This window comes from Camelus bactrianus, chromosome 34 (assembly GCF_048773025.1).
Source record: "Camelus bactrianus isolate YW-2024 breed Bactrian camel chromosome 34, ASM4877302v1, whole genome shotgun sequence".
Taxonomy (NCBI): Eukaryota; Metazoa; Chordata; class Mammalia; order Artiodactyla; family Camelidae; genus Camelus; species Camelus bactrianus.
The window spans coordinates 19,667,655-19,691,286 of record NC_133572.1 but is presented as its reverse complement, the minus strand read 5'-3'; the positions used below and the strand labels follow the sequence as shown (position 1 = coordinate 19,691,286).

General features: G+C 44.2%; 1 protein-coding gene and 1 pseudogene across 6 annotated transcripts in view; both read left to right on the top strand.

The window, feature by feature from the left end:
* Nucleotides 1–23,632, top strand: part of DENND5B (DENN domain containing 5B) — a 157,214-nt gene that overhangs the window by 119,912 nt on the left and 13,670 nt on the right. For all 6 annotated transcript variants that reach the window (XM_074357616.1, XM_074357617.1, XM_074357618.1 and 3 more), the window contains 5 exons: nt 3,127–3,208; nt 16,520–16,648; nt 18,426–18,547; nt 21,240–21,385; nt 22,991–23,109. In XM_074357616.1, coding sequence (XP_074213717.1) covers nt 3,127–3,208; nt 16,520–16,648; nt 18,426–18,547; nt 21,240–21,385; nt 22,991–23,109 — 598 coding nt within the window. The remainder of the gene's footprint in view (nt 1–3,126; nt 3,209–16,519; nt 16,649–18,425; nt 18,548–21,239; nt 21,386–22,990; nt 23,110–23,632) is intronic.
* On the top strand, nt 3,221–16,508 carry LOC141575931 (glucose-6-phosphate 1-dehydrogenase pseudogene; annotated as a pseudogene).

The following is a 23,632-nucleotide window of genomic DNA, read 5'->3' as shown; positions in this document are numbered from 1 at the left end:
CTAATCAGATTTTGGCCACGTCAGCATGCCTGGCAGTTAGAAGTCCTATTAGAGACGGGATCTCAGAATGTGGTTGATTCTAGAAAGAGGACTCTTCCTGACACATCACCCCAAAATTTCTACCTTTAAAAATGTTGACCAGCCTAGACAAAGTGTTGTTCTCAAACCTTGCATCCTCAGACGGGGTTCCACTAAACTTTAAATGGAATTTTTCAAACAGCTGGCAGGGGTGGGGTAGGGTGCAGAGGGAGTGGAAGCCCTGTTTTCAAGTGGTGGTTCTGGATCTAGCCAGGAATTTGCAGTCACTTTTCAAACATCTTATCTTCATCAGAAGTTTTCTTTTAATAACGTACTGGCCAATAGACTATAGATGGTTTTATAAAAATAATACATGGATCCCCTGCCTCTGAAAACTTGTCCATGCAGTATCTCTGATTCAGGCAACTGTACCAAGGGAATTCCTGTGGCTAAGTGGTAAATCCATGAGTGTTTGTATTGAAGGAGAAAGTGGCCTATCACATTTGAGTATAGCGAATTAAGAAATACTATAGAAATATACATTTAAATAGTTCATAAAATTTCCTTGTGGCCAGAGTAGACTTCATGGAGACTTTCTTAGATTGTAGATCTATATGTGAAAAGTATGGCCTCACTCCTTAACCCCTGATCTGCACTTTGTTCACAGTTTTCTAACCTTTCCTCCAAACTTAATAATGACCTACAAAAAAATGGATTTCTTGGGGCTGCCATTATAGAGGACCGCAAGCTGGGTGACTCAAACAACACATGCTGTTGCAGATGTGCTGGGGGTTAGGACTTCAGCCTCTTTTTGTTGACAGCTGGTTCAGTGTTATCATCCAACTGTCCCATCGGCAGATTTTTCATAAATCTGTGTCTCCAGCCCTAGTTCCCAGACATCCGTAGCCCACTGGGACCTCAAACTCAGCACATCCCAAAACAAGCTCTTTATCTTGGCACCTCTCCCTCTTCCTGTCCCCGTCAGGCTTTCTCCCTTCTTCTCTCTGTTTTCCTTAATGACATGAATACCTTTGTCTCAGTCAAACTATAAGCCAGAAAGCATCCTTAAGATAACAACCCACTGGACATGACAGCAGAACACTCTGCCCCTTTTAATTAATGGATATGATTGGGCAGGTTTCTCTTTGAGCCTCAGTTTCTTCATTTGCAAAATTGAGATTAAAAAAATTTAAAAGAAAGTTATAATTATGGGATAGTATATATTAAAACAGTTTATATTCATACTTAGTATCAACAGTGTGTCTGGGGGGAGGGAATATTCAGAAAAGATTTCAGAGGCAAAATTAAAGCTTAAATTCATTTTAGTTGTGGTTTTTTGTTTTTGTTTTTGTTTTGAGAACTTAACTTTGAGCCAGTCACTTTGCTGTTTGAATATGGTAGGTACCGTGACTGGCCCCAGTTTTCAGCTGCGAAAACAGACCATAGAAAAGTTAAATGACAGTGTGCTTTTAAGTTCTTTCGGGGTTTGAGAAAGCCACGTTCTTAAACGTTAACATTAAGTGCTATTCTTAATCTAAAGTGATAACTAGGCTATAAACAGGGAGAAAGATGCCGAAGCGACAAAGGATACACTGAAGACTTCAACAGACTGCACGGAGACGTGGAAGTACATCGCGTGTTTAAGGAGCATTGATCAGCGGAGGGTGGCTGGAATACAGGATTCCAAAAGAGGATTCCCAGAGTGTGCTTAGACCTGTGGCCACGCTCACTGGGGATGCTCCGCGTCTTTAAACGTCAGACTCCTCCTTTATGAAGTCTCCTGCCTGTTCTCTGCCCCCTGAGGCGTGATTCCTTCTTATTGTCCTGTTTCCCTTTAACCAAGTCGCTGATGTTGGCCTCAGCTCCTTTCTCCTGCCTCGTGGTCTTGTTCTTTTTCTCTTCTCAACCACTTGTGTGGCCACCTTTCATGCTAATCGTCTGGGGTGTCGCGGCATTCTCCGAGGTATTTCCCCTTCTCCCCAAAAAGAGGAGTGTTCTTTCACTAATGACACTCACGTGGTGATCGGCTTAGAGAGGAGGGTGAACACAGCACAATCCCCTGCCACGTGTCAGCCCAGCTCCTTTCACCAGGTGCAAAAACGTGCAGATCCTAGTCCACCGAGGGGTCCCCTGTCTGTCTGCCCTCAGTGCCGGCTTCATGTGTGTTTGTGTTCCAGTATCGTATCCTGGCCCCCCAAAGCAGAATGGATCTGAAGACTGAGAAAATGCAGGTTTAATACACAGCAAAAGCCCACATCCTAAATCCTCGTTGTGTTGATATATTTACCAAGTGTGATGTTGCGATTTAGCTTTCATTTACAGATAGGAAAATGGAAATAAAAAGGCACACACACACACACACACACACACACACACACACACACACACAAGAAATAAAAGGGCACAAAACTCCGTGGCATCTCATTTAAAGTGGCACTGAGCACTCCAGCAACAACATGTTAGCCAATAATTGATTGCTTGGCCGTTGCTATATAAGAGAAAAATCTCTCCTCCTTTTATAAATGTTAACTGTTCAAGCTTCGTAAGCGCATGACTCATGGACATTACACTTCCAAACATCCGTTTAGATTACTCACTGCACGTACTGTGGTTGGGATTCTGAACCTTGAAGTAGAAACTTACCAGACTGAAGCATCCAAACCCTTAGCTTTTCCTTTATAAACATTCTTTCAGAGTAGAGGGGAAATTGTATGATGTTCATGAGCCCAGAAGTGATGCATGTGCTTCATAGGTTAATTTACAGACACTGCTTTCATGTAATTATTCAGAGCTATTAGAGTGATAGCTTTAGAAAATGACTGGCCTTTCTGGCCAGAATGTGCACACATTATCTTATTTGGTAAGTGGGCTTTTATGACTCATTTAAAATTTTCAAATAGAGCCCCAGACCAACTAGAAAGGAAAGGACTGGTTTACTGTATTGATAAAGCAGGAACATTTCGGGGAACAGAGTTGAGCTTTTCTGTCTTTAAAATGTGTTCATATCAAAGTAATTTCAGAGTATTTATTTATGGAATGTGAATCATGCAGATTTTTTTTTTAAGTCCTTACTGTTCTTTTTCTAATACTTTGCTGATATTTTTCTAGTTGCCCTTGGACCAGAAAGAAGAAAATCTGACTCAGGAGTCATGTTGCCAACACTCAGGGTCTCTCTTATCCAGGACATGAGGTATTTGTTACATGTGCTAGCATATGGTGATAACTTTGAAATATTTATGGCTTTCTTTTAAGTGGCTCAAATAATTGTGGCTGTGGTATTTCTTGCTTATGTATTCTAAAGAAAACTTTTTTAATAATCTTGTTTATTTTACTTTTATACTATTATATTTTTTCCTGACATTAAATCCAAAGGCAGAATGCCACTGTGAAGAGTTTTAAAGCATCCCTAAGTTATTTTTATAATTTCTTTTGTTCCATTTTTTAAAATCTCCTTAAATTCCTGCTGCCCAAGATACAGACCGAAAAATCTGCAAATGATGGCAGGTTACTTAGCAGAAAAAATACTGTTGGGTAGATTTAGTTTGAAGCAAATGCAGATCTGAGAATTATCACCAGTCATTCTGGTGTTAGAAATCATTAGACGGCATCAAAATACCTACAACAGATTTACTGAATGAGGAAGGCAGGGCTTTTTTCTTTTAAACATTTTGAGTACAATACTTAGTCAGCTCTTAAAATGCGTGGGTTTAAAGTGAAAGTTACACATTTTTAACACTTGAAACTTCTGTGCTGGGCTTTATGAATATCAGTTACTGGTGTTTATCTGATTTGTCGGACGCTTACCACTGAAAAGCGTAGCTTTTTACGAGCGGCATCATAGTACAGCAGTGACACGTCCTGGCTTCACACTAGCTGTGTGGTCTTTGGCACTTTGGGTAACTTCTCTTTGCGTCAGTTTTTCCATGTCTCAGAGAATAAAACAGTTATCTGTCTCATGAGAATTAAATGAGTTAGTCCATCACAGTCAAAAGTTTCAAGAAGCACTGGGCTCCTAGTAAGAGTCTGGAAAATGTTGGGTTTGGCATCTGAGTCTGTGACTGTTCTTAGGTCTTAAATGCCCTGTTCCTTGACAGGTGGCATGTAGTTGCCCTCATGTGGCTTATGGCTCCTTTTGATGGTCAGCATGAGATGAGTAGTTGTAACTATGAGGGGAAAACGGGCTCCAGCTCTCTTAATGGAAACACAAAACCACACGAGTTCTTGGTGGCCATCACTCTAAGGTGATGATTGTTAAAAGCTTTTCAGCGGTGACCTCGGGCCAGACTACTGAAGCCTAACTAGGACATGGTCACATCACACAAAGCTGCCCTGCTCCTTCCCGCTCCCTGCGTGCTTCCTTTTGTCTCCTTCATGCTGCTGGCTGTTTGTGGGGGGGTGAACTCCCTTCACTTTGTAAGAGGCAGTACAGTGCGCTGGTCACGCCCTCAGGCTGTGGAACCGGCCCACAAGGGTTGATACTTTAGCTCTGCCACTTACTAGTTTCTGTAAAATGGGGATGAGTAGTGTTCTCTCAAATTTTGGGTGGAAATATTCAATGAATTAATAAATATAAAGCCCCCCAAATAGGCCTGGAAATAAATGTATGTATATGAACTCATGCATACACATACATCTGTATTTATCTCTGTTTCTGTGTTTACTTACATGTGTATATGTATTTTTATCCACGTACACACCATCACATTTTTAAACCGTAAGCTCACAATGCCATCTCTGATTCAGTGCAGTACCACGAGGATCACTCTCGCTTTCTTCCTTATTTGTAATTTTTTTCCCTCCAACCGTGAGAAACCTGGCTCTCATTATCTGCAATGTGTTCAGTTATTTGCACACCCTGTAAGGTAGTGTCAGGATTGCTACCCCACGGGCCTCCTGTGAGGAACGAGGGTCAGTACTGAGCACGGTGTTGTGCCCAGCTTCAGTTTTCTTTGTCATTAACCTCTTCAGTATCCAGTCAAAGTACTGCTCTCCACAAGTTAGATTGGTTCTTTTTTTCTCCTGTCCCCTCCATGTGGCTTTATTATTCACTTGTAATAGTGTTAGGTTTATTTGTTAGTTTGTGTTTCATTTTGGGTTCCCTCCACATCCTGATGATTTTTTTTTTTAATTTTTAAAAATTCTTTTTAATTTTTTATTTATTTTTGTGGGCGGAGGTAATTAGGTTTATTTACTTATTTATGTTTAGAGGAGGTACTGGGTTCAATTCCCAGTACCCAGTACCTCGTGCATGCTAAGCATGTGCTCTACCACTTGAGCTATACCCTCCCCCCTCCCCCCAGGGGTTTTTGTCTTGGGTTTTGTTTATATACAGTAAAATTCATTCTCTCCTGGCGTGTGGTTCTGTACGTTTTCACAGACACACAGTCGTGATACAGAACAGTTCCGTGGCCCCGCCGTGCTGCTCCTTCTGCATCAGCCCCCCTCCCCGTTTCCCGCCCTTGGCAATCACTCGTGTTTGCAAGCTCTTTCCACTGAGAGGGCCTAGAAGCAGTGATACCCCAGTAACAGTGAGCACACCTAGTTTCTGCATTTTATAGTATTTTACAATATTTTTGTAAGTCAAATTATTTTTTTAATATATAAATTTTTATTAATACATAACATTAATATATTAATAGCAACATCTTAATATATAAACACTTTTATATATAAATTTATATATATAAGCTGTCTACTCCCACATAGCTATAATAATAACAGCCCTGAAACATTTCCTTTGTACCAGGCCTGGTTATATATAGACACAATGTTTTTTTAACCAAGCCTCCTACAAAGTTAAAGTATCAAGGTTCTTATTATTATAGCCACGCGGGGGTGGACGGCTTGCTGTCTAGGGCTGTGATTCTTGGTAGAGCTGTCTGTCACCTCTTCTGCTGAATGTGAGATCAGAAGGCTGTGACCTCTCTAGTCTAAGCCCCTAGAACGTCTCACCTAGATGGCATCGTGGTCCGCACAGTTCAGTGCTTGCCCTTCTCTAACGCACCCTCCCCACGGGTGACATGGTGATTCTAGAATAAAGTGCAGATCACTTGCCCTGACTGGCAGAGGCTGCTTGATCTGACCCCTGTCTAACCGCAGCGTTAATTCCTGTCACTCTCCTTGCCACTTCCTTGTTCCCTCCGGCACACCAGGCTTGTTTCCTGCCTTCTTTACCTGTTCCTTTCCCCGTAGAATCTCCACAGCCCAGGCTCCTCCTTGTCATTTGCATCTTAGTTGCGATATCACTTCCTCCAAGAAGCCATCCCTGACCACCTGGTCTAAAACAGCCACCCAGTCACTCTCTTTCAAATTCCCCTGTTTTAATTCTTCCTATAATAGCACTTATTTGCTTATTGGTTTGTCTAGTGCTATTCATAAGCTTCATGAGAGAAGGGAGTCTTATCTAACATGTGGAACTGTTGAATTGCTAGTAAGTGTTAAGAGAGACTGGCACGTAATTGTTGTTCAACTAATAACTGTTGAATGAAGAATTGGCCATATTTTAAGCTATGTGTGTGTGTGTGTTTATCTAACATTTTTATATATATCCTTATAGCCAAACTGCTGTTGAATTATATCGGTTACAGTTTTGAAGGTTTAGAAAAGTGTTGATGGCTGAGATACTTTTTACTGATCAGCTTAGAGTGTGGAGGAAACTTGAGAAGCCATGTTGCTTAGCTTCTTCCTTTTATAGATGTGGAAAGTTAGGTGCAGGCAGAGTAAGTCTAAAACCATACAGCCAGTTAACAGCAGAAATGAAACGAGAACTAAGGTTTCCTGTGATAGTTCAGGTCTCTTCCTAACTAGACGCAGGTTCTCAGCCTTTGCCATGTCACCAGAAAAAATGCCAGATGCGACGAGGCACAGACAAGTCGCCAGTAGTGCATGGTGCACGTCAGCCTGCATGTACTGCAGTGTCACTTTGGAGAATCTGTATTTGTTCAACTTGTTAATCTGTCTTTGTTAAGTTGAGGATACTCAACTTAAAAATTGATGTCCTGTGACTTCTCACTTAAGTGTTACTGTGGCTTTCAATTTTCAGACTTTTTGTGAAAGAGACCTCTGAGGACCCTAAAGTGATGTTTTGGCCAAATGATGGGTGCTTTTAATAAAACTTGATTGGTTGACTGCTTTCAAAAGGTGTTCAGTGAGGTAGAAAGGCATTGCCGAGAAGAGACAAGCCGACTTCCTAGGGGTTTTCCCTATTATAGAAAATTTCAAACATACAGCAAAGTCAGAAGATTTTATAGTGAAATGCATCCATATACCCACAGCCTAGATTCTACCACTGACATTTTTCTATGGCTTTTTAAAAAACTGAGATGTATACATATATATGTATATGTATATCACATAGAATTTATATATCATATATATATATCACATAAAATTTGCCATTTTAACCATTTTTATGTATACGATCAGCGGCATTAAGTACATTCGCATTGTAATGCAACCATACCAGTGTCCATCTCCAGATCCGATGATCATTCCAAACTGAGACTGTGCCCATAAAACAGTAGCTCCTCAAGCCCCTGGCAGCCACTATTCTGTTTTTGGTTACTATGAACTTGACCATTCTAGGTACCTTCGCATAAGCAGAATTGTGCCTTTTGCGTCTAGTTCGTTTCACTCAGCGTGTTTTTGAAGTTCATCCATGTTACAGCATGTATCAGAATTCCCTTCCCTTGTAAGGCTGAGTAGGATTTCAGTGTATGTGTATACATTTTGCTTGTCAGTTCATCCACCAGTGGACATCGGGGTGGTTTCCACTTTTTGGCTGCTGTGAAAAGTACTTCTATGAACGTGAACATATAGACATCTTTTTGAGCCCCTGCTTTCAGTTCTTTGGGGTATGTACGCAGAAGTGGAATTGCTTGATCGTATAGTAAATCTATGTTTAGTCTTTTGAGAAACCATCATACTGTTTTCCACAGTGGCTGCCACCATTTTTCCCACAAGTAGTACACAAGGGCTCCAGTTTCTTCACATCCTCCCAACACTTGTTGTTTTCTGCTCTTTTTGACAGTAGCCATCCTGCTGGGTCTGAGCTCCCAGTTTCTTGCGGCTGCAGAGCAGCGCTCTTTCCAGGTCTTCGTAGACCTTGTGCTGGAGTCATCAGCTTTATCAGATCGGAAACCAAATCATTAGTAAAAAACTGTAATGAGACGCTAAGATAGTCCTACTAACCAAGAGACTTACCTCAAATGCCTGAGAAAGATGGGGAGGTAACAGGCTGGACTTGGGTCATCTGTCCGTTCTTGTCCAGTCGTCTGTGACCAGGTTAGGGCGTGGTCACAGGAAGCCAGTGAAACCAGTTCATTATTTCCTTACCCAGAGGACTTGATTATTTCTTCACTGACGCAGGCAGGCTCTGCCTGGAAGCTAGATCATAATCAGAAGGCTGCTGGTGTCCTCAGGAGCAGAGATGTGGAAGCTGACCACTCAGCTCCACGCCACTGGTCCTCACGCTCAGGGGGCTGAGGGCATCTCGGGAAAGCCCCGCGGAAACATTCTGCCTCTTCAAGATGACTTTCTACATATGGCTATTCTTATTCATGATATGTCTGCCCCTCAGCCCACAGGCTTATTTCTGTTCCCAGGTACTTCTTTGTGATCCCTAATCTCTACCTAGTTGATGTGGATGTTTTTCCTTAGAGAAAACACCCAGGTGTAATATTCTAAAGTTTGATTTCTTTCAATATGAACAATTAAACAAAACTTGTTTCCTCAAGATTAGATGGCATAGATCTTCTTTTTTTTTTTTTTTGATGGGTTTGTTTTCTGTCCATTTTTTAAATTAAAAACAATTTTAATAGACTTTATTCCTTTAGAGCAGTTTCAGGTTCACAACAGAACTGAGCAGAAAATACAGAGAGCCTGCACACAGCCCTCCCCACCCACACATACATACTCCCCTCCCCTCAGCGTCCCTCGTCAGTGTGGCATGTTTGGTACAATCGATGAACCAACATGGGCACGTTATTATCAACCACAGTCCATAGTTTACGCTAGGGTTTAGGAGGCATTAATCTTTGAGTTCGTGCTCTCTGTTGGGCACATGCCTCTGTCAGTACCTTCTGTCTCCCAAATTTCTCTCTTGAGGCAAAGACATTGGCAGTTTGGAGACTTCTGAGTCCTCATAGTTGCCAGGAGTCTTGGTACCAGATTGCTCAACAGCTGGCATGAGTCCAGGACAGACACATCTACAGGCTGTCCCCGTGTCTTGGTATCTCTGACAGCTCCCTGGACCTTCATAGATGCCAAGTATCACCAAGCTGCCAGTTCTAGAAGGATTTTTTTCTTTCAAACAGAAAGGCTTGGGACAGTGAATAATTGTATAGATTATCTACATATAAAAGAGGAGTATTATCATGCTGTTACCATCAGTATCAGTTTCTTTCCAGAGTAGCTGTGTATGTATCATCTAGCTATTCAAACAGACCTTTATTCTCGAGGACTTTTTTGGGGGGTTGGGGAGGAGATTAGGTTTATTTTTTTATCTTTTAAAATGGAGGTACTGAACCCAAGACCTCACGCATGCTAAGCGTGCTCTACCCTGGGCTATACCCTACACTGGGCTATACCCTACACCGGGCTATACCCTGGGCTATACACTCTACACTGGGCCATACCCTCCCCCCAGACCTTTATTCGTAATAACAAAATGTAATTAATGATCAGGGGCATAAAACATTACATGGTGGGGGAAATTGTGTAAATATGGAAACAAATGAACAGAATGAGTGGATTTTAGAAATATGCTATTTACATACGGAAATGAGAATAAATTACTTGAGGGTAAATTAACTAATCACCTTACCTTTTAATAAAAATGTGTGCGTATGTGCTTGTGAGCATCTGGCTCTTATTCTATGCTAAAGTAAGTGATTGTGATTGATTTTGTTACCCTGGGTAGGAATATTTTGAGGAGTTTCTATGACTATGGAGTGTGAGCTGAAATTGAAATTGGCTAATTCCTTAATTTCTCTAGTAAATATTATTGGGCTTCATTGGTGATACACTGAAGTAAGCACCAGTTCTGGACTCAGAAAACACGAATTCAAAGATAGTGGCAGCCATTCTTAGAGATCCTTTGGTTTTAGGGCACGGAAGCCCATTCAAAGTAGTTTCAGCAGAAAGGAGGATTTACTGGAACTGTATGAGGGCATTTTCCAGAATCCAGGCACCGGGGACTGTGGCCGGATTGGAAGCAGCCTTGTCCCGGGTCGCTCTCTCCATCTCACTAGAAGCAAATTCCCTGCTTTTCCCTTCACGTCTGCTGCTTCTCCTCCCTCTCCCTCTTTCCCTCCTTTTCTCCTTTACTGTGCACATGCTCACGCAAGCCCTAGCCTTAACATCCTTTCTTATTTTTAAGCATTCAGCAAAAACTAACTTGGTTTTCCAGTGTACTAATGCCCGGTTTCTGAGAGAAAATCTGACTGACCCAGCTTAGATCAGGCAAGTGCTGCTCGTGCACTGAGTTCTAGCTGAGGGATTAGGAGCACGGGACCGTCAGTCGTGGTGACACCTGCAGTCGCGTCTCCTGGGTCTTCTGGGTCTTCTGGGTCTGTAGAAGGAGAGCGTCTCCAAGAATGTGAGTACCAGGAAGCAGTGATGGTAGAAAAAGGGTGGCATCTCTTAAATAATATGTACTATTTCTGTGACCTTGGGTGGGACACTTAGTCTCAGTGAACCTGTGTTCTTATTTTTCAAGTGAAATAAATGATGGCCTCCCTTTCACTATTTATTGTGACAGTCAGGTAAGACAAACTATATGAAACTTAGCAAGCTTGGTAGCCGGGTTAGAAACAAATCAAATCAGTAAGTTACTTAAACCATACCGTGTGTGCTTTTCTGAGAATTAACAGGATCTGTTTTAGAAGTAACACTTGTATAGTACTGTGCTGAATACCATTATAATTACCTATAATAAATTATTCCAATTAAAAATAGGTTCAAATGGTATAACTACATGGAAAATTTTTAATAGACTTAGATTAAAGTTTAATAACACAACACATTTAAATTGTTTCAAAGCATAAAATTAGATACAGAGTTGCAAAGCAACAGTTTTTTGAGTTCTCATGTATGCTGGGCCCCCTAGGGTACACAAAAGGATGCAAGGCTTCTGAGAAGTACTGGGCTCCTTGTTCTCAGGGCGCTTTTGTCAAGCTGAGAAAAGTGTACACCAAGGGAAAATGATAAAAGTAATAGCACATGACACATGCAAATAAGATTAGAATTTCAGAAATATGTGAGGCCAAGGATAGTGGGGCCTTGAACGCAAGGCTGAGCAGTTCATGCTCTACCCTGTGAGCTCTTGAAGGTTCTGGAACAAAGGAGAATTATATTAAGAGGCAGTCTTTTAGGCAGAGTAATTTCCCTGGTGCCCATGAACAAGGGGCTTGAGAAGAGTCTAGTGGCCTCATCTCCCGACTCCAGTGCCTTCTGCCAAAAGAAAAAAGTACAAATAATTTTATGATGAGAATTGCTGATAGCCACCTAAATACAATGTTTCACTTTGTGTTTTCCAATTCTCCCCATTTTCCTTCAACATGCATTGTTTTTTGAATTATCATTATTTCCCACTTTGTCATTCTTCACCTACCATGTCTCCAGATACTTGTTTAAGGCCAACATAAAACTAATTCCACTAGATTTTACTGTTTTAGAGTAAGACTAATATTTAGGGGGAGATGATACAAAGTAAGCACTTACCAAACCTCAGACTGATTTTCAGTGGCTGCGCTGAATCCAGTTGGTATTCCTGGATCACGGGAGCGCTAACCTGGCGCTGCATTCACGGCGGGCTGGCGTCGGGGGGGGGGGGGGGTGGAGGTTGTAAATAAACACTGCGGTACTTTAAGTGGTGACTGCCTGAGCATTTCCCCCTTGCTGCTTTGAGTCAGCTGTGTCACATTGGGGCAGTGTCAGCCGGCTTGAGGAACGGCCAGTGCTAGGCTCACTCCCGAGGTGCCCGCGTGGGTGGTCCAGCGCCCCCAGTGCCACCGCCACCAGAGCCAGGGTCTGAGCGGGGCTTGCCTGACCCCACTTTTCTCCACCTATGACCATGTGTAATGGTATCAGCCCTTTAAAGGTAAAATTAAGTCTGTCAGAATGTCTGACATTCTTAGAGGTGAGGTCAGCTAACACAAAAATGGCAACACAGTTTTCTTTCATCTCCTCATTCTGACTTGTTCTGAAGCCCCCTCTTTATGCCTCACCTGTTTGATGTGGTAATGCTTTACATGCATTCTGTTTATCACGAGCGTTTGATCAGACGGGAGAGAGGCTGCCCCAGACCCAAGCCCCAGCCGCAGGCAGCCTCGATCAGCCCGCTAGGGGAGGGTCCCTGACCAGGCTGCCTGTTAGGGCGGGGTTGACCTGAGCAGGAGACCTCTGCGAGGGGGCAGGGCTGCAGAGGCATGGCCTACAAATGGGGTCGGGGTGGGTGGGGCGTGCCCCCACTGTGGAAGTGGAGCCCTTCTGCCCCCGCCCGCGAGAAAGCCGCACTAGCAGCGGGGTGGGGCCGGGGATGGGGACGCAGGCACACAGTGCCGAGCTGCACATTGACTCACGAGGCATCTCACGAGGCATCTGGGACACGGAACAGCGGCAGCAGAGACGAGAGGTGATCCAGCAGCCGGTGCAGAGAGCATCATGGCAGAGCAGGTGTGTCTGAGCCGGACCCAGGTATGTGGGATCCTGCGGGAAGAGCCGTACCAAAGCGATGCCGTCCATCAGTCTGATACACACACGTCATCATCATGGGCGCGTCCAGCACCCTGGCCTGGTGGTTATTCTGGGATGGCCTTCTGCCGGAGGATGCCTTCATACTGGGCTCTGCCCGCTCCCACCTCACAGTGGCCGACATCCACAAGCGGAGCGAGCTACCCGAGAGGGGAAGCCCAAGCTGGGAGAGTTCTTGGCCTGCAGCTCCTACGTGGCTGGCCAGTGCGATGCTGCGGCCTCCTGCGAGCGTCTCAGCAGCCACATAATTGCCCTCCAGCAGGGTCCACAGGCCAGCCGCCTCTTCTGCCTGGCCTTGCCCCCCGCAGTCTGTGAAGCCGTCACCAAGAACATTCCTGAGACCTGCATGAGTCCCTTAGGCTGGAACCGTGTCAGTGTGGAGAAGCCGTCTGGGAGGGACCTGCAGAGTTCCAGCCGGCTGTCCAGCCACATTACCTCCCTGTTTCGGGAGGACCAAATCTACCACATGGAGCACCAACTGGGCAAGGTGATGGTCCAGAACCTCATGGTGCTGAGGTTTGCCAGCAGGATCTTCAGCCCCATCTGGAATCGTGACAGCATCGCCTACGTCATCCTCACCTTCAAGGAGCCCTTCGGCACTGAAGGCCAGGGGAGCTACTTCGATGAATTTGGGATCATCTGGGACGTGATGCAGAATCATGCCTGCAGGTGCTGTGTCTGGTGACCATGGAGAAGCCCGCCTCTGCCGACTCAGGTGACATCTCTGAAGAGAAGGTCAGGGTGTTGAAACACATCTCCAGAGGCGCAGGCGAGCAGTGTGGTCTTGGGCCAGTATTTGGGGAACCCTAGTGGAGAAGGTGAGGCTACCAAAGGGTACCTGGAAGACCCCATGGTGCCCCGTGGGTCCACAGCTGCCACCTCTGCGGCTGTTGTCCTTCATGTGGGGAACGAGAGGTGGAACGGGGTGCCCTTGATCCTGCGCTGTGGCAGAGCCGTGAACAAGCACGAGGCCGAGGTGCGTCTGCAGTTCCGGGACGTGGCGGGTGACATCTTCCAGCAGGAGCGCAAGCGCAGCGAGCTGGCAGTCTGCGTGCAGCCCGACGAGGCCGTGCACGCCAGGACGGTGACCGGGAAGCCCAGCACGTTCTTCAGCCCCGAGGAGTCGGAGCTGGACCTGACCTGCAGCAACAGATACCAGGAGTGAAGCTCCCCGATGCGTGTGAGCGCCCCATCCTGGACGTGTGCTGTGGGAGCCGGTGCACTTTGTGCGCAGCGACGAGCTCCGCCGGCCTGGTGCATCTTCACGCCGCTGCTACACCGGACCGACCAGGAGAAGCCCCGGGCTGTCCCCTGCATGTACGGCAGCCGCGGCCCCGCAGAGGGCTTCCAGTATGAGCTGAACCCCACAAGCTCTGAGCCCTCAGCGCCTGGCCCCCACCCCAACCCCTCTTGGCTCGGCCTCTCTGCCCTGCCCACCATATGACCCCCACTTAGGGAGCATGTCAGAAGCATAAATCTCAGCCTCACCTTCTTGGCCCGTCTCAGGCCACCCCGCCCTGCTGCTGCCCCGAGCCCAGCTACATTCCTCACCACTGAGCACCCAAGACTGGGTGGCCGCCACAGGACTGAGAGTCGAACAGAGGGAAGGTGAAGAGTGGCTCTGCCATCCACCCTGGCTCCTTCCAGAGTTCTGGAGTCCAGGAGGACAGGGAGGGGAAGGCCTCAGTGGGCCAGTGGCCAGCACACACCCCTGTGGCTGTGGGCAAGCCCCTCAGAACTCGGGAGGAAGGGGCCGGGCGGGTCTGCAGCAGCCTCAGTGCCACCTGACATTCCTGGTCACCCACTGGAAGGGACCTCCGGGCTGCCCAGCAAACCCCCATGTCTTGGGTTCCTCAAATGACCCCCATCCCACTGGAAAAGTAGAAGCAGCAGGTGGGATGCCCCACCCCAGTCCCCTGCAATAAAGTCTACAAACAAGGGGGAAAAAAGAGTGTTTGATCGTATATCAGCACCCTGGACGGAGGGCCTGCATCTTTACATCCAGGGATTTAGACAGAGGGAGGGAGGGAGAAGAAAAAGGAGAGAAGGAAAAAGAAAGAAAGAAAGGATGTGTGTGTGTGTGACAACATGGGCGGACCTAGAGGCATTATCCTAAGTGAAATAAGCCAGACAAGCACGGCGTGATTTCACTTTTATGTGGAGTCTGAAAAACAAAGCTAATGAACAAACACAATCAAATAGAAACAGTCATAAATACAGAGAACAAACAGGTGATTGCTGGAGGGGAGGGCGTTGGGAGACAGAGAAGTGAGGGAGATTAAGAGCTACTAACTTTCAGTTACAAAATAAATCAGTCACAGGTATGAAATGTACAATGTGAGGAATGTAGTCAATAACTATAATATCTTTGGTGACAGATAACAACTGAGACTTTGGTGATCATTTCGGAATGTATGGAAATATCGAATCACTATTTTGTGTAGCAGGAACTAAGTGTTGTGGGTCAATTACACTTCAAAAACAAACAAACTCATAGAAAAAGAGATCAGATTTGTGGCTACCAGAGACGGAAGTTGGGGAGGTGGGGTGAGGGGGAATTGTATGAAGGCTGTCAAAAGGTACAGACTTCTAGTTTTAAGGTAAATAAGTAGTAGAGGTGTAATATACACGATGATAAAGCTAACACTGCCGTATATTATAATTGAAGGTTGTTAAGAGAGTAAATGCTGAGAGTTCTTACCACAAGGGAAAAAATGTCTATTTCTTTAATGTTGCATCTGCATGAGATGATGGATGTTCACTAAACCTATTGTGATCATCATTTCATGATGCATATAAGTCAAATCATTATGTCGTGTACCTTAAACTTACACAATGCTGTATGTCAGTTATATCAGTAAAACGGTGGGGGGAGGATATGTGTGTATTTTACAGGGAGGATATTCTTTATTCTGAATGCTTGGACTCATCAGAGAAAAGGGTTCGTTGCACAATGTATTACAGCTCGGATGAGTCATTCTGCACATGAAAAAAAATCAAAGGACGGGGTCATGGGTCCCGGAAACAGAGGCTTTTCAGTGACTCCCTGTCGTGGGTCTGTGATCACGCTGTTCCTTATGCTTGCCCTTCCTGCCCAGCCCTCCTTTCCCCTTAGGAGGGGAAACATTCAGGAAGATAAATTCAGGCCCGCTGGGTATGGCATCGACTTCTCACAGAATGCCGGTTTCTGCGAATGTATAACATTCATTTGGAGGTTGACTGCACAGTTTTTCTGTGGCCTCACAATTTCCTAAGTCTTTCAAATGTTTAAGAATTTTGAACTGATCAGTGCAGTACAGCTTGTCTCCTGATGCCATAGAAAGTGAGATTTCCTATTTTCCACATGTTGTCGTGGCCTAGGGTGGTAGCAGGTATTAGGCAAACTATAGAACAGTTATTTTGTACTGCTTTCGTTTTCTTGATGGTCAGGAATAACCACGTGCCAGTCACAGGTACCTACAAGCCTGAAACGAGAACATGATAAAACCCGGAAGAGTAAACGAATGTTAAACGCTTTATGTGAGGGTGTTGCCTGTGCACTTGTGTTGTGATGGTCATTCTGATGTGGGACTGATTTCTTGGTTCAGATGGAACACCTGAAGGTTTAATCAGCATAAATTGTGTGTTGCTGTTGCTTCCTCTAAGCATAAGATAGCCTTTCTGTGCACAGCACTGTAATTCCCTCAGTTCTTGGCCAGTTCGAGGTTAGCCTTAGGATTTACATCTTTGCTGTTCTGCTGTTCTCTAGGCATGTTCAGAACATGAGTGAGATCAAGACTGATGTCGGACGAGCGCGGGCGTGGATCAGGTTGTCCTTAGAGAAGAAGCTCCTGTCCCAGCACCTGAAGCAGCTGCTCTCTGACCAGCTGCTCACGAAGTAAGGGGCTGCCTCCGGGGGCGTGTCTGTTTCCCTGACCTGTGTGCTTACACACAGACCGCACAGGCTGGCCTGCCGGCTGCTTCAGCATGCATTCCTGACTCCTGTGCACATGTACTCTTTCTTTCCAACAGGCACGTGCTTCAGAAACTCCTGTGTCGTGACCTCATGTTTGATTATATATCTAGGAGGGTACAGATTTCACAGCCAAGGGCCACATTGCACCACTCCAATCAGAAAAAGAAGAAAGCTAAATAGTCCCACAGGCTGACAGTAACATCCAAAAGATGGATTGAATTTATGTCAACCTTATATTGTAAACACCACAACAAAACTGGAGTAGCAAAAAAGAAAAAAAAAGTCCACAGTAAAGGGCTTCTCTGAGAGTCTGAGTCTTACCGATACCTGCATTTAGTAGTTTAGAGCCAGGAAATCAATCAAGTGCGTCTTAGTGCGTTGTTAACTGTTTTGATAGCTCCTCTTTACCCCAACAAGAAACCTGGGCTGAAATGCATCATCCAGGTACTAAGTACATTAGAGCTAATTTGAAGGCTGAGGACTTTGGGTTCTTTCCCTAGAGCAGAGGTACGCAGAGAATGCAGCAGAGTCCCCACACATGACAGTCTGTTGGAATCCCACCATGGTAACTCAGTTCTTTTCATGATTTCGCATTTGTACATATCGCCGTTGGGTTACTGACCCCCGGAACATTTTTAGGATGAGTCTTAATGTCCAAAGAGTGGGTTTGCTGAAGAGTACATGTGAAGTGTAGTCTGTGAACCTGGCCTTGTTCTCCTAAAACTGAGTGCTCTCCCCACACCTTACCCCGCCCATAAGTCATTTTCCTTTTGTGGCCAAAGTACAAAGAAGAAAATGATAGTCATTTAAAGTCCTACTTCACGAAGGTGACTGCTGAGTATTTCACACGTTTTCTTCTATGCGTGTTCCCTTAGTTAAGATTATACTATATTTGCAAATATTTAGCTTAATATTATATCATAAACATGTTCTATATCATAAGGGTTTATTTAACCTCTGAAATTGGAACGCCTGTGTTCAAATACTGCCTTTACTATTCGTTGTTTGAATGGCCGTAGGCAAGATACTTAACATCACTGCATCTGTTTTCCTCATCTGTAAAAGGAGGATGCTAACAGACTTACCTCACACGTGGTCACGAGGATTAAATATATTAATAAGTATAAAATACTTGGGGAAACCCGTGAATGTAAACGCGTAACGAAAACTGCTTATTTTGGGGAGTAGTAGTTGTGTAATTGTTAAAACTCTTCATAAGCTTTATTTTTAACGGGTGTACCGTAATATATTTTTACTTTTACAAATAATATCCAGGTGGACATTGTGAGTAAATCTTTGCCCACGTTTCATATTATATCCTTAGGACTGAGTCCTAAAAGTAAAATTAATGAGTCAAAGGGTGTGATTGGTTTAAAATAATTGTTACCAACAAATTGCTTTCCTGAAGTTTTCAGTTTCACTTTCTACTGTTTGTTGCCACCCTTGACCCCCACAGCTCCATCAGCGCTGGGTATCACTGTTAAATCTTTATTACTTTGATAGTGGGTCACGGGAGGCTTTTTCGTTAATTACCAAGTAGGTTAAAAATGTATTGTTACCTGTACGTTCATTTTTGTGAATTGCCTGTTCTTCCTGGATTAAAGTTTCTACCTGTAGTTTGTCTAAGTGGTGGTGTTTACTTTTAGCGGAAGCCATAATGAAAAATCTGTTATTTTGTGCTTGTCTTACCCTTTCCTAGGAAGCTTTATAAACGTTATGCTTTTCTGCGTTGTGAAGAAGAAAGAGAGCAGTTTCTTTACCATCTTCTTTCCCTCAATGCTGTGGACTACTTCTGCTTCACCAGCGTGTTCACCACTATCAGTAAGTCTGGAGAATTGACTCTGAAGTGAAGAGTTGCTCAAATGACTCATGGAATGTGAGTTTGTATTTTTAAAGTGAGACATGCCATAGCGCAGTGAGACACTGTGCCACCCCAGTCCCCACCCTCCCCAGACCTCCTCAGGAGTGAAGGCTGTATCCCAGCGCCAGAAGTGCTGCAGAAAGACGGGTCCTCGTCCGTCAGCACCTGCAGGGAGTGTCTCACCAAAGAACACTACCTTGCCTGAGGCTGGCCCTCCTGCCAGAGCCCACCCGCATCCCCGGCTGATCTACGGGCTGTCCCGGAGCTCACTGTGGGCTCAGCTGAGGGCTCGCAGCGTCAGACTCGGCATCTGCCCCAGCGCATCCCGCTTTCTTCCTCACATGTTAACCCCAGGAGCAGCATTCTGCACGCTGATTTCTCAGAGTCTGCTTCCCAGGAAACCCAGTCTGCGGTGGGAAATGGGATGGAGCAGTGTTTTATCAAATATTCCAATATCTTATCTGAAACACATAAATTCAAAGAATCAGCATATGATAATGATAAACTTGCAGAACTGAACTTCATTAAACTTTGATGATTCAGACTTTAGGATCTTGCTGGTTGTTGTAGGTTTATAGAGAGAGGAAACGCTGATTGGAGGTGTGTTTTTGTTAAACTGAATTGCAGCATTTATTCTTTTCACCACTACTAATTCTTATTTGCAGTGGGTCCCCTTCCCCACTTCGGCGAATTTTGACTTGTATCAGTTAGGAGTTGTGCTCAGCTGCAAATATCAGAAACTTGGAAAACAATGGTTTAAACCAGGTAGTTTTATTTTTCTTACGCAATGAGGAGTCTTGAAGTAGGCGGTCCCCAGCATCATCTCAGACCCAGGCTCTTCGACAGTTACCAGTGTGTGGTGATTGCTTCTGGGTCACAAGATGGCTTTTCTCAGTCCACCTTCCAGCCCAAAGAAGGAAGGCATGCCAAGGCAGAACAGTCAGAATCTGTGCCAGAAAAACATAGTTTTTCTGAAAAATATCACTGATTTTTCACTGGACAGAATTGTGTAGGTTTTGGCCTTCTAAGTCTCTGAAGGAGGCAGAGAAGGAAAAACAGAGTTGGAATGGCTATTGGGCAGACCTGAAATATCTGTCTATCTAATGTTAGTTTATTAGAAGCTGAGGTGTGCTGTACAGTTTTGAAAGAGAAGAAATAGCAGAGTTAGGAATCCTGAGGCCGCCCCATATCTGCAGACTGCTCTCCATCTGAGTAACTCTTCCAGTCAGAGGAATTGAAACACTTCATGAAAGAAATATCCTGGGTTCAGTAATATTAGTCCTTTTCTACTTTACGAAATCACTGTTGTGCATCTGTGGGCCCTTTGCAGCCGCAGAACCGCTGACCCTAAACAGGCCTTTTTCTGCAGCTTTTCTAATCCTGTCAGTGAAAGAAATGAGAGAGGTCTTTGGTGCCTAAAATAATGTCTTGCACAAATCTCTTCTGCTTTCAGTTTCAGAAACCATTTGATTCCCATGATTACTAAACCATGAAAGTGTGGCCTCCCCTCAGACATTTTCCTTCCCTTCAGCCAAAATAAAAGGACAGAAAGGGAGGTTTTTTCACCCAATGGAAAGAAAGTCGTACGTGTGAAGTTAGGGAGATGAGCCATTTATCCCGTGCCTTTTGCGCCTCTGAGATCTCACTGAAACACGAGCTCACACTGTGAGGCTGTATCTGAGCACCTTGCCTGGTGAGTGTACCTGGGAGCTCTTGCAAGGAGAGCTGCTTATAGCCGTCTCGTGACTGAATGAGCAGAAATCCCGAGAACACCAACCAAAATATTGATTCTCCCTTGCTTTAAAAAAAAGAAAAACATGGCTCTGAAGGATAAAGATGCGCTCATGTGTTTGCAGCATCCCCATTTTTTAAAGGAAAATGGAGGTTTGTGTAATGCCTAACTGGTTTCCACCTTTGAGCCAAGGACGGTGGTGGGACAGCGACATCTAGTGGTGTGCCTGTTGAAGAGCCTTCGGAAGGAGAGTTCACACACATCCCTCTCCGCATCCTGATTCTTTCTCTGGGGCTCCTCTCGCTCATGAGTCACCTTAATAGCTTTCCAAGTTGCGGTTCATGTTAACGTCCAGACTGGAGCTGCCCTTGTTTGTTATTCTTGGCTTTGCATATTGAGCTGTAAAAAATGGGAAAGTTCTGAAGTGTAGAGCTTTAAAGCGTTGCCCAGAAAACCAGTAATGAGAGGAGACTGTCCAAGAAGTCGGCTACCCCCTTTTTTTAATATGAAACCATGCCAGTTGCCATACTCATTTATACTAAATTTGGGGACAAAATTAATTCAAACATTAAAGCAATGAAAATACTGTACAGCACAGTCAGTGTTTATGCCCTCAGGTTTTCTGGTGCTGATGCCTGAGATTGTTTATAAATGTGGTGGTGCTAAGCATGCCGTGCACACACGGTGATATATACGCCGTGGAAACCACCAGAGGTATTGGGACCTGGGCTTATTATAAACTGGACCCCCTCTTTCTAGACGGGGAGGTTACGATTTCATCTTTTTGTTTAAGAACATCTGGACAGATCATTAAAAAGCAAATTACCCACGAAAGCCACCAGAGTTCTTAACATATATTTGTTTTGTTATCAAGAGGATTTTATTGTAATTTTGCCTTAATTTCAGCGTTTTTCTTTCAGTGATCCCATATAGAGCAGTGATCATTCCCATCAAAAAGCTGAGCAACGCGATCATCACGTCGAACCCCTGGATCTGTGTGTCAGGAGAACTGGGAGACACAGGAGTGATGCAGATTCCCAAAAACCTCCTCGAAATGACCTTTGAAGTAGGTTCAGCTGATGCCTTTCTTTGTGCAAATTTTTATACATGGCTCTACACAGCGATGCCAGTTTCACATTTTCATTTTTCCATGACTCAAATGATATAAAGGAGTAATTAAGCATACAGGATCATTTCGGGGATTTTTTTATACCTAAAGTTGTCCAGAACACGTTAATTTGTTTTATATTTTTATTGTTATTATTTTAATTGTTTATTGGATCTGTTTTTCTACTTGGAATGATGGACTTTTGGGCTTTGCCAGGTCCTTTTCCATAATTCCTGGTGCCTAGCACAGAACCTGCCAAGTAGGGAACATTCAAATAAATGTTTTCCCCAGCCTTGTTCTCTCCCAGACTGTAAATTTGCCCTGCCTGAACCTTGACAGAGGACAGGCGACAGCTATTCATGCTTTTGGCATTTAGACCACACAGTGACATTTATAAAGTGATTTTGTAAAAAAATGCCTTTCACTATGGTAGTCAGTCTTCAGGTCTTACCTGGTGAAGTATTCCTGTGCTTTTGAGCCCACATGTGGGTTGATTCTGGCGTGCAAGGAGAGGACAAATACTTGCCCTTGTTTTAGGAGGGAAGTGGTACTAACTGAATGTCCTGCTCTCATGTTCCATGGGGTCTATGAATAGCAGTTTCCACGCAGAGTCATCGCACTGCCCGAGAGCTTATTTTGGTGATGTCTGTCCAGTGGGCTTACAGCCTTCTGTGTGTAAAAGATTAAAATCCTTGACTTTCCTTTGACTACCAAGTATGGTACATAAATTGCATTGTAAGTTCCATCATTGTTGTTCCCCAACTCTCACATCTGCCTCTTTCCATCTCTGCTGCCACAACTAATTCAGAACGCCATCCTCCCCTCCCTAGATGGCTGTGAGGCCTTCTCACCGTGATGCAGAGAAGCGAGGGGCTTTGAGAACTCATAGCTCGGGTGCTCCCAGCCATACATAGTCAGCTGGGGTCTGTGATCTTTTATCAGGATTTAAAAATCAGGATTTATTTGACATTTATTTTCACTATTCCTGTTCCCATCACTCTTTTTTGTACTTGTCCACAGAGGGTCAGGAAACACCTTGATAACTATGCTTCTTTTTTTTTTTACAATAGCTTCAAAGACTTCTAGATGAGGCGTGAGGTCAGTTCTGCCTTAGTATTTTATTAGAAGCAGAAAAATAGTCATGTTGATGATTTTTTTTAATCTATAATTGTTTTTCTGACCTCTCTGTAACTAAATCTAAATAGCATTGTTTTCCCACTTCTTGAAACTCTTCTCATCCTTTAAAGGCACAAGTCACTGACTGATGTTTCTGGGTTCCACAGTTAGAAATTATTGTTCCTTTCCCAGTGTCTCCTAGCACCTGTTACATCTCTAGTCTGGGACGTTGTGCAGGCCCCCTCATTTGATAGTTAATTGTATGTCTCATCTCATTAGAAGGGATATAGTAAATGTGAATATTTTTCTCTAGTGCACAGCAGAACACCTTATGCAGAGTGGGTCCTCTATATTTGTTAAATTGGATAGAACCACGGGGCCACTGCTAAAGCTGAGAGGTAGCGGGGAAGGGTCAGGTATGAGTAACCTGTGGTCCTGTCCCTGCAGTGCCAGAACCTGGGGAAGCTGACTACTGTTCAGATTGGTCACGATAACTCAGGACTGTTGGCCAAATGGCTAGTGGATTGTGTCATGGTCAGAAACGAAATCACAGGACATACGTACAGGTAAGCAGATGTCTGGGGAGCTCAGAATTCTTTAAGACTCTTTAGAAAAGGTTTGAGAATTGTTTTCATTCTAAAGCTTTGCCACTGCTTTCTGAATTTTAGTTTAGTTTTTGGGGTGCTTTTGTTTTTGTCTGTGTAGTAACAACATTTTGTCATTTTGTTACAAATACAAAATTGCCCAAAAACTACTTTAAGGAAAACTGATTGTTTTTGCTGCTAATGCTTAGTTCACAAATGTTGAAAAAGATGGATGTAACTCTGACAGAAAAAAAGAAGCCTAAAATAAGGTTGGTAAGAGGAAAGTTTCCTTCACACGCTCCCGATTTCAGCCAGCACCCCTCTTTGGGAACAGTCTCCTCTTGTCTCCTGTAACTTAACTCCTACATTAATCTCTAGTTAGAAGATAATCTTACTAGAACTAACCACAGAATTTTAATATACATGAGGTATGAGAAAACAGTGAAGAATTATTTTAACTTGTTAAAATAACAATTTATGGCTATATTAAGAGAGAATGTCTCTT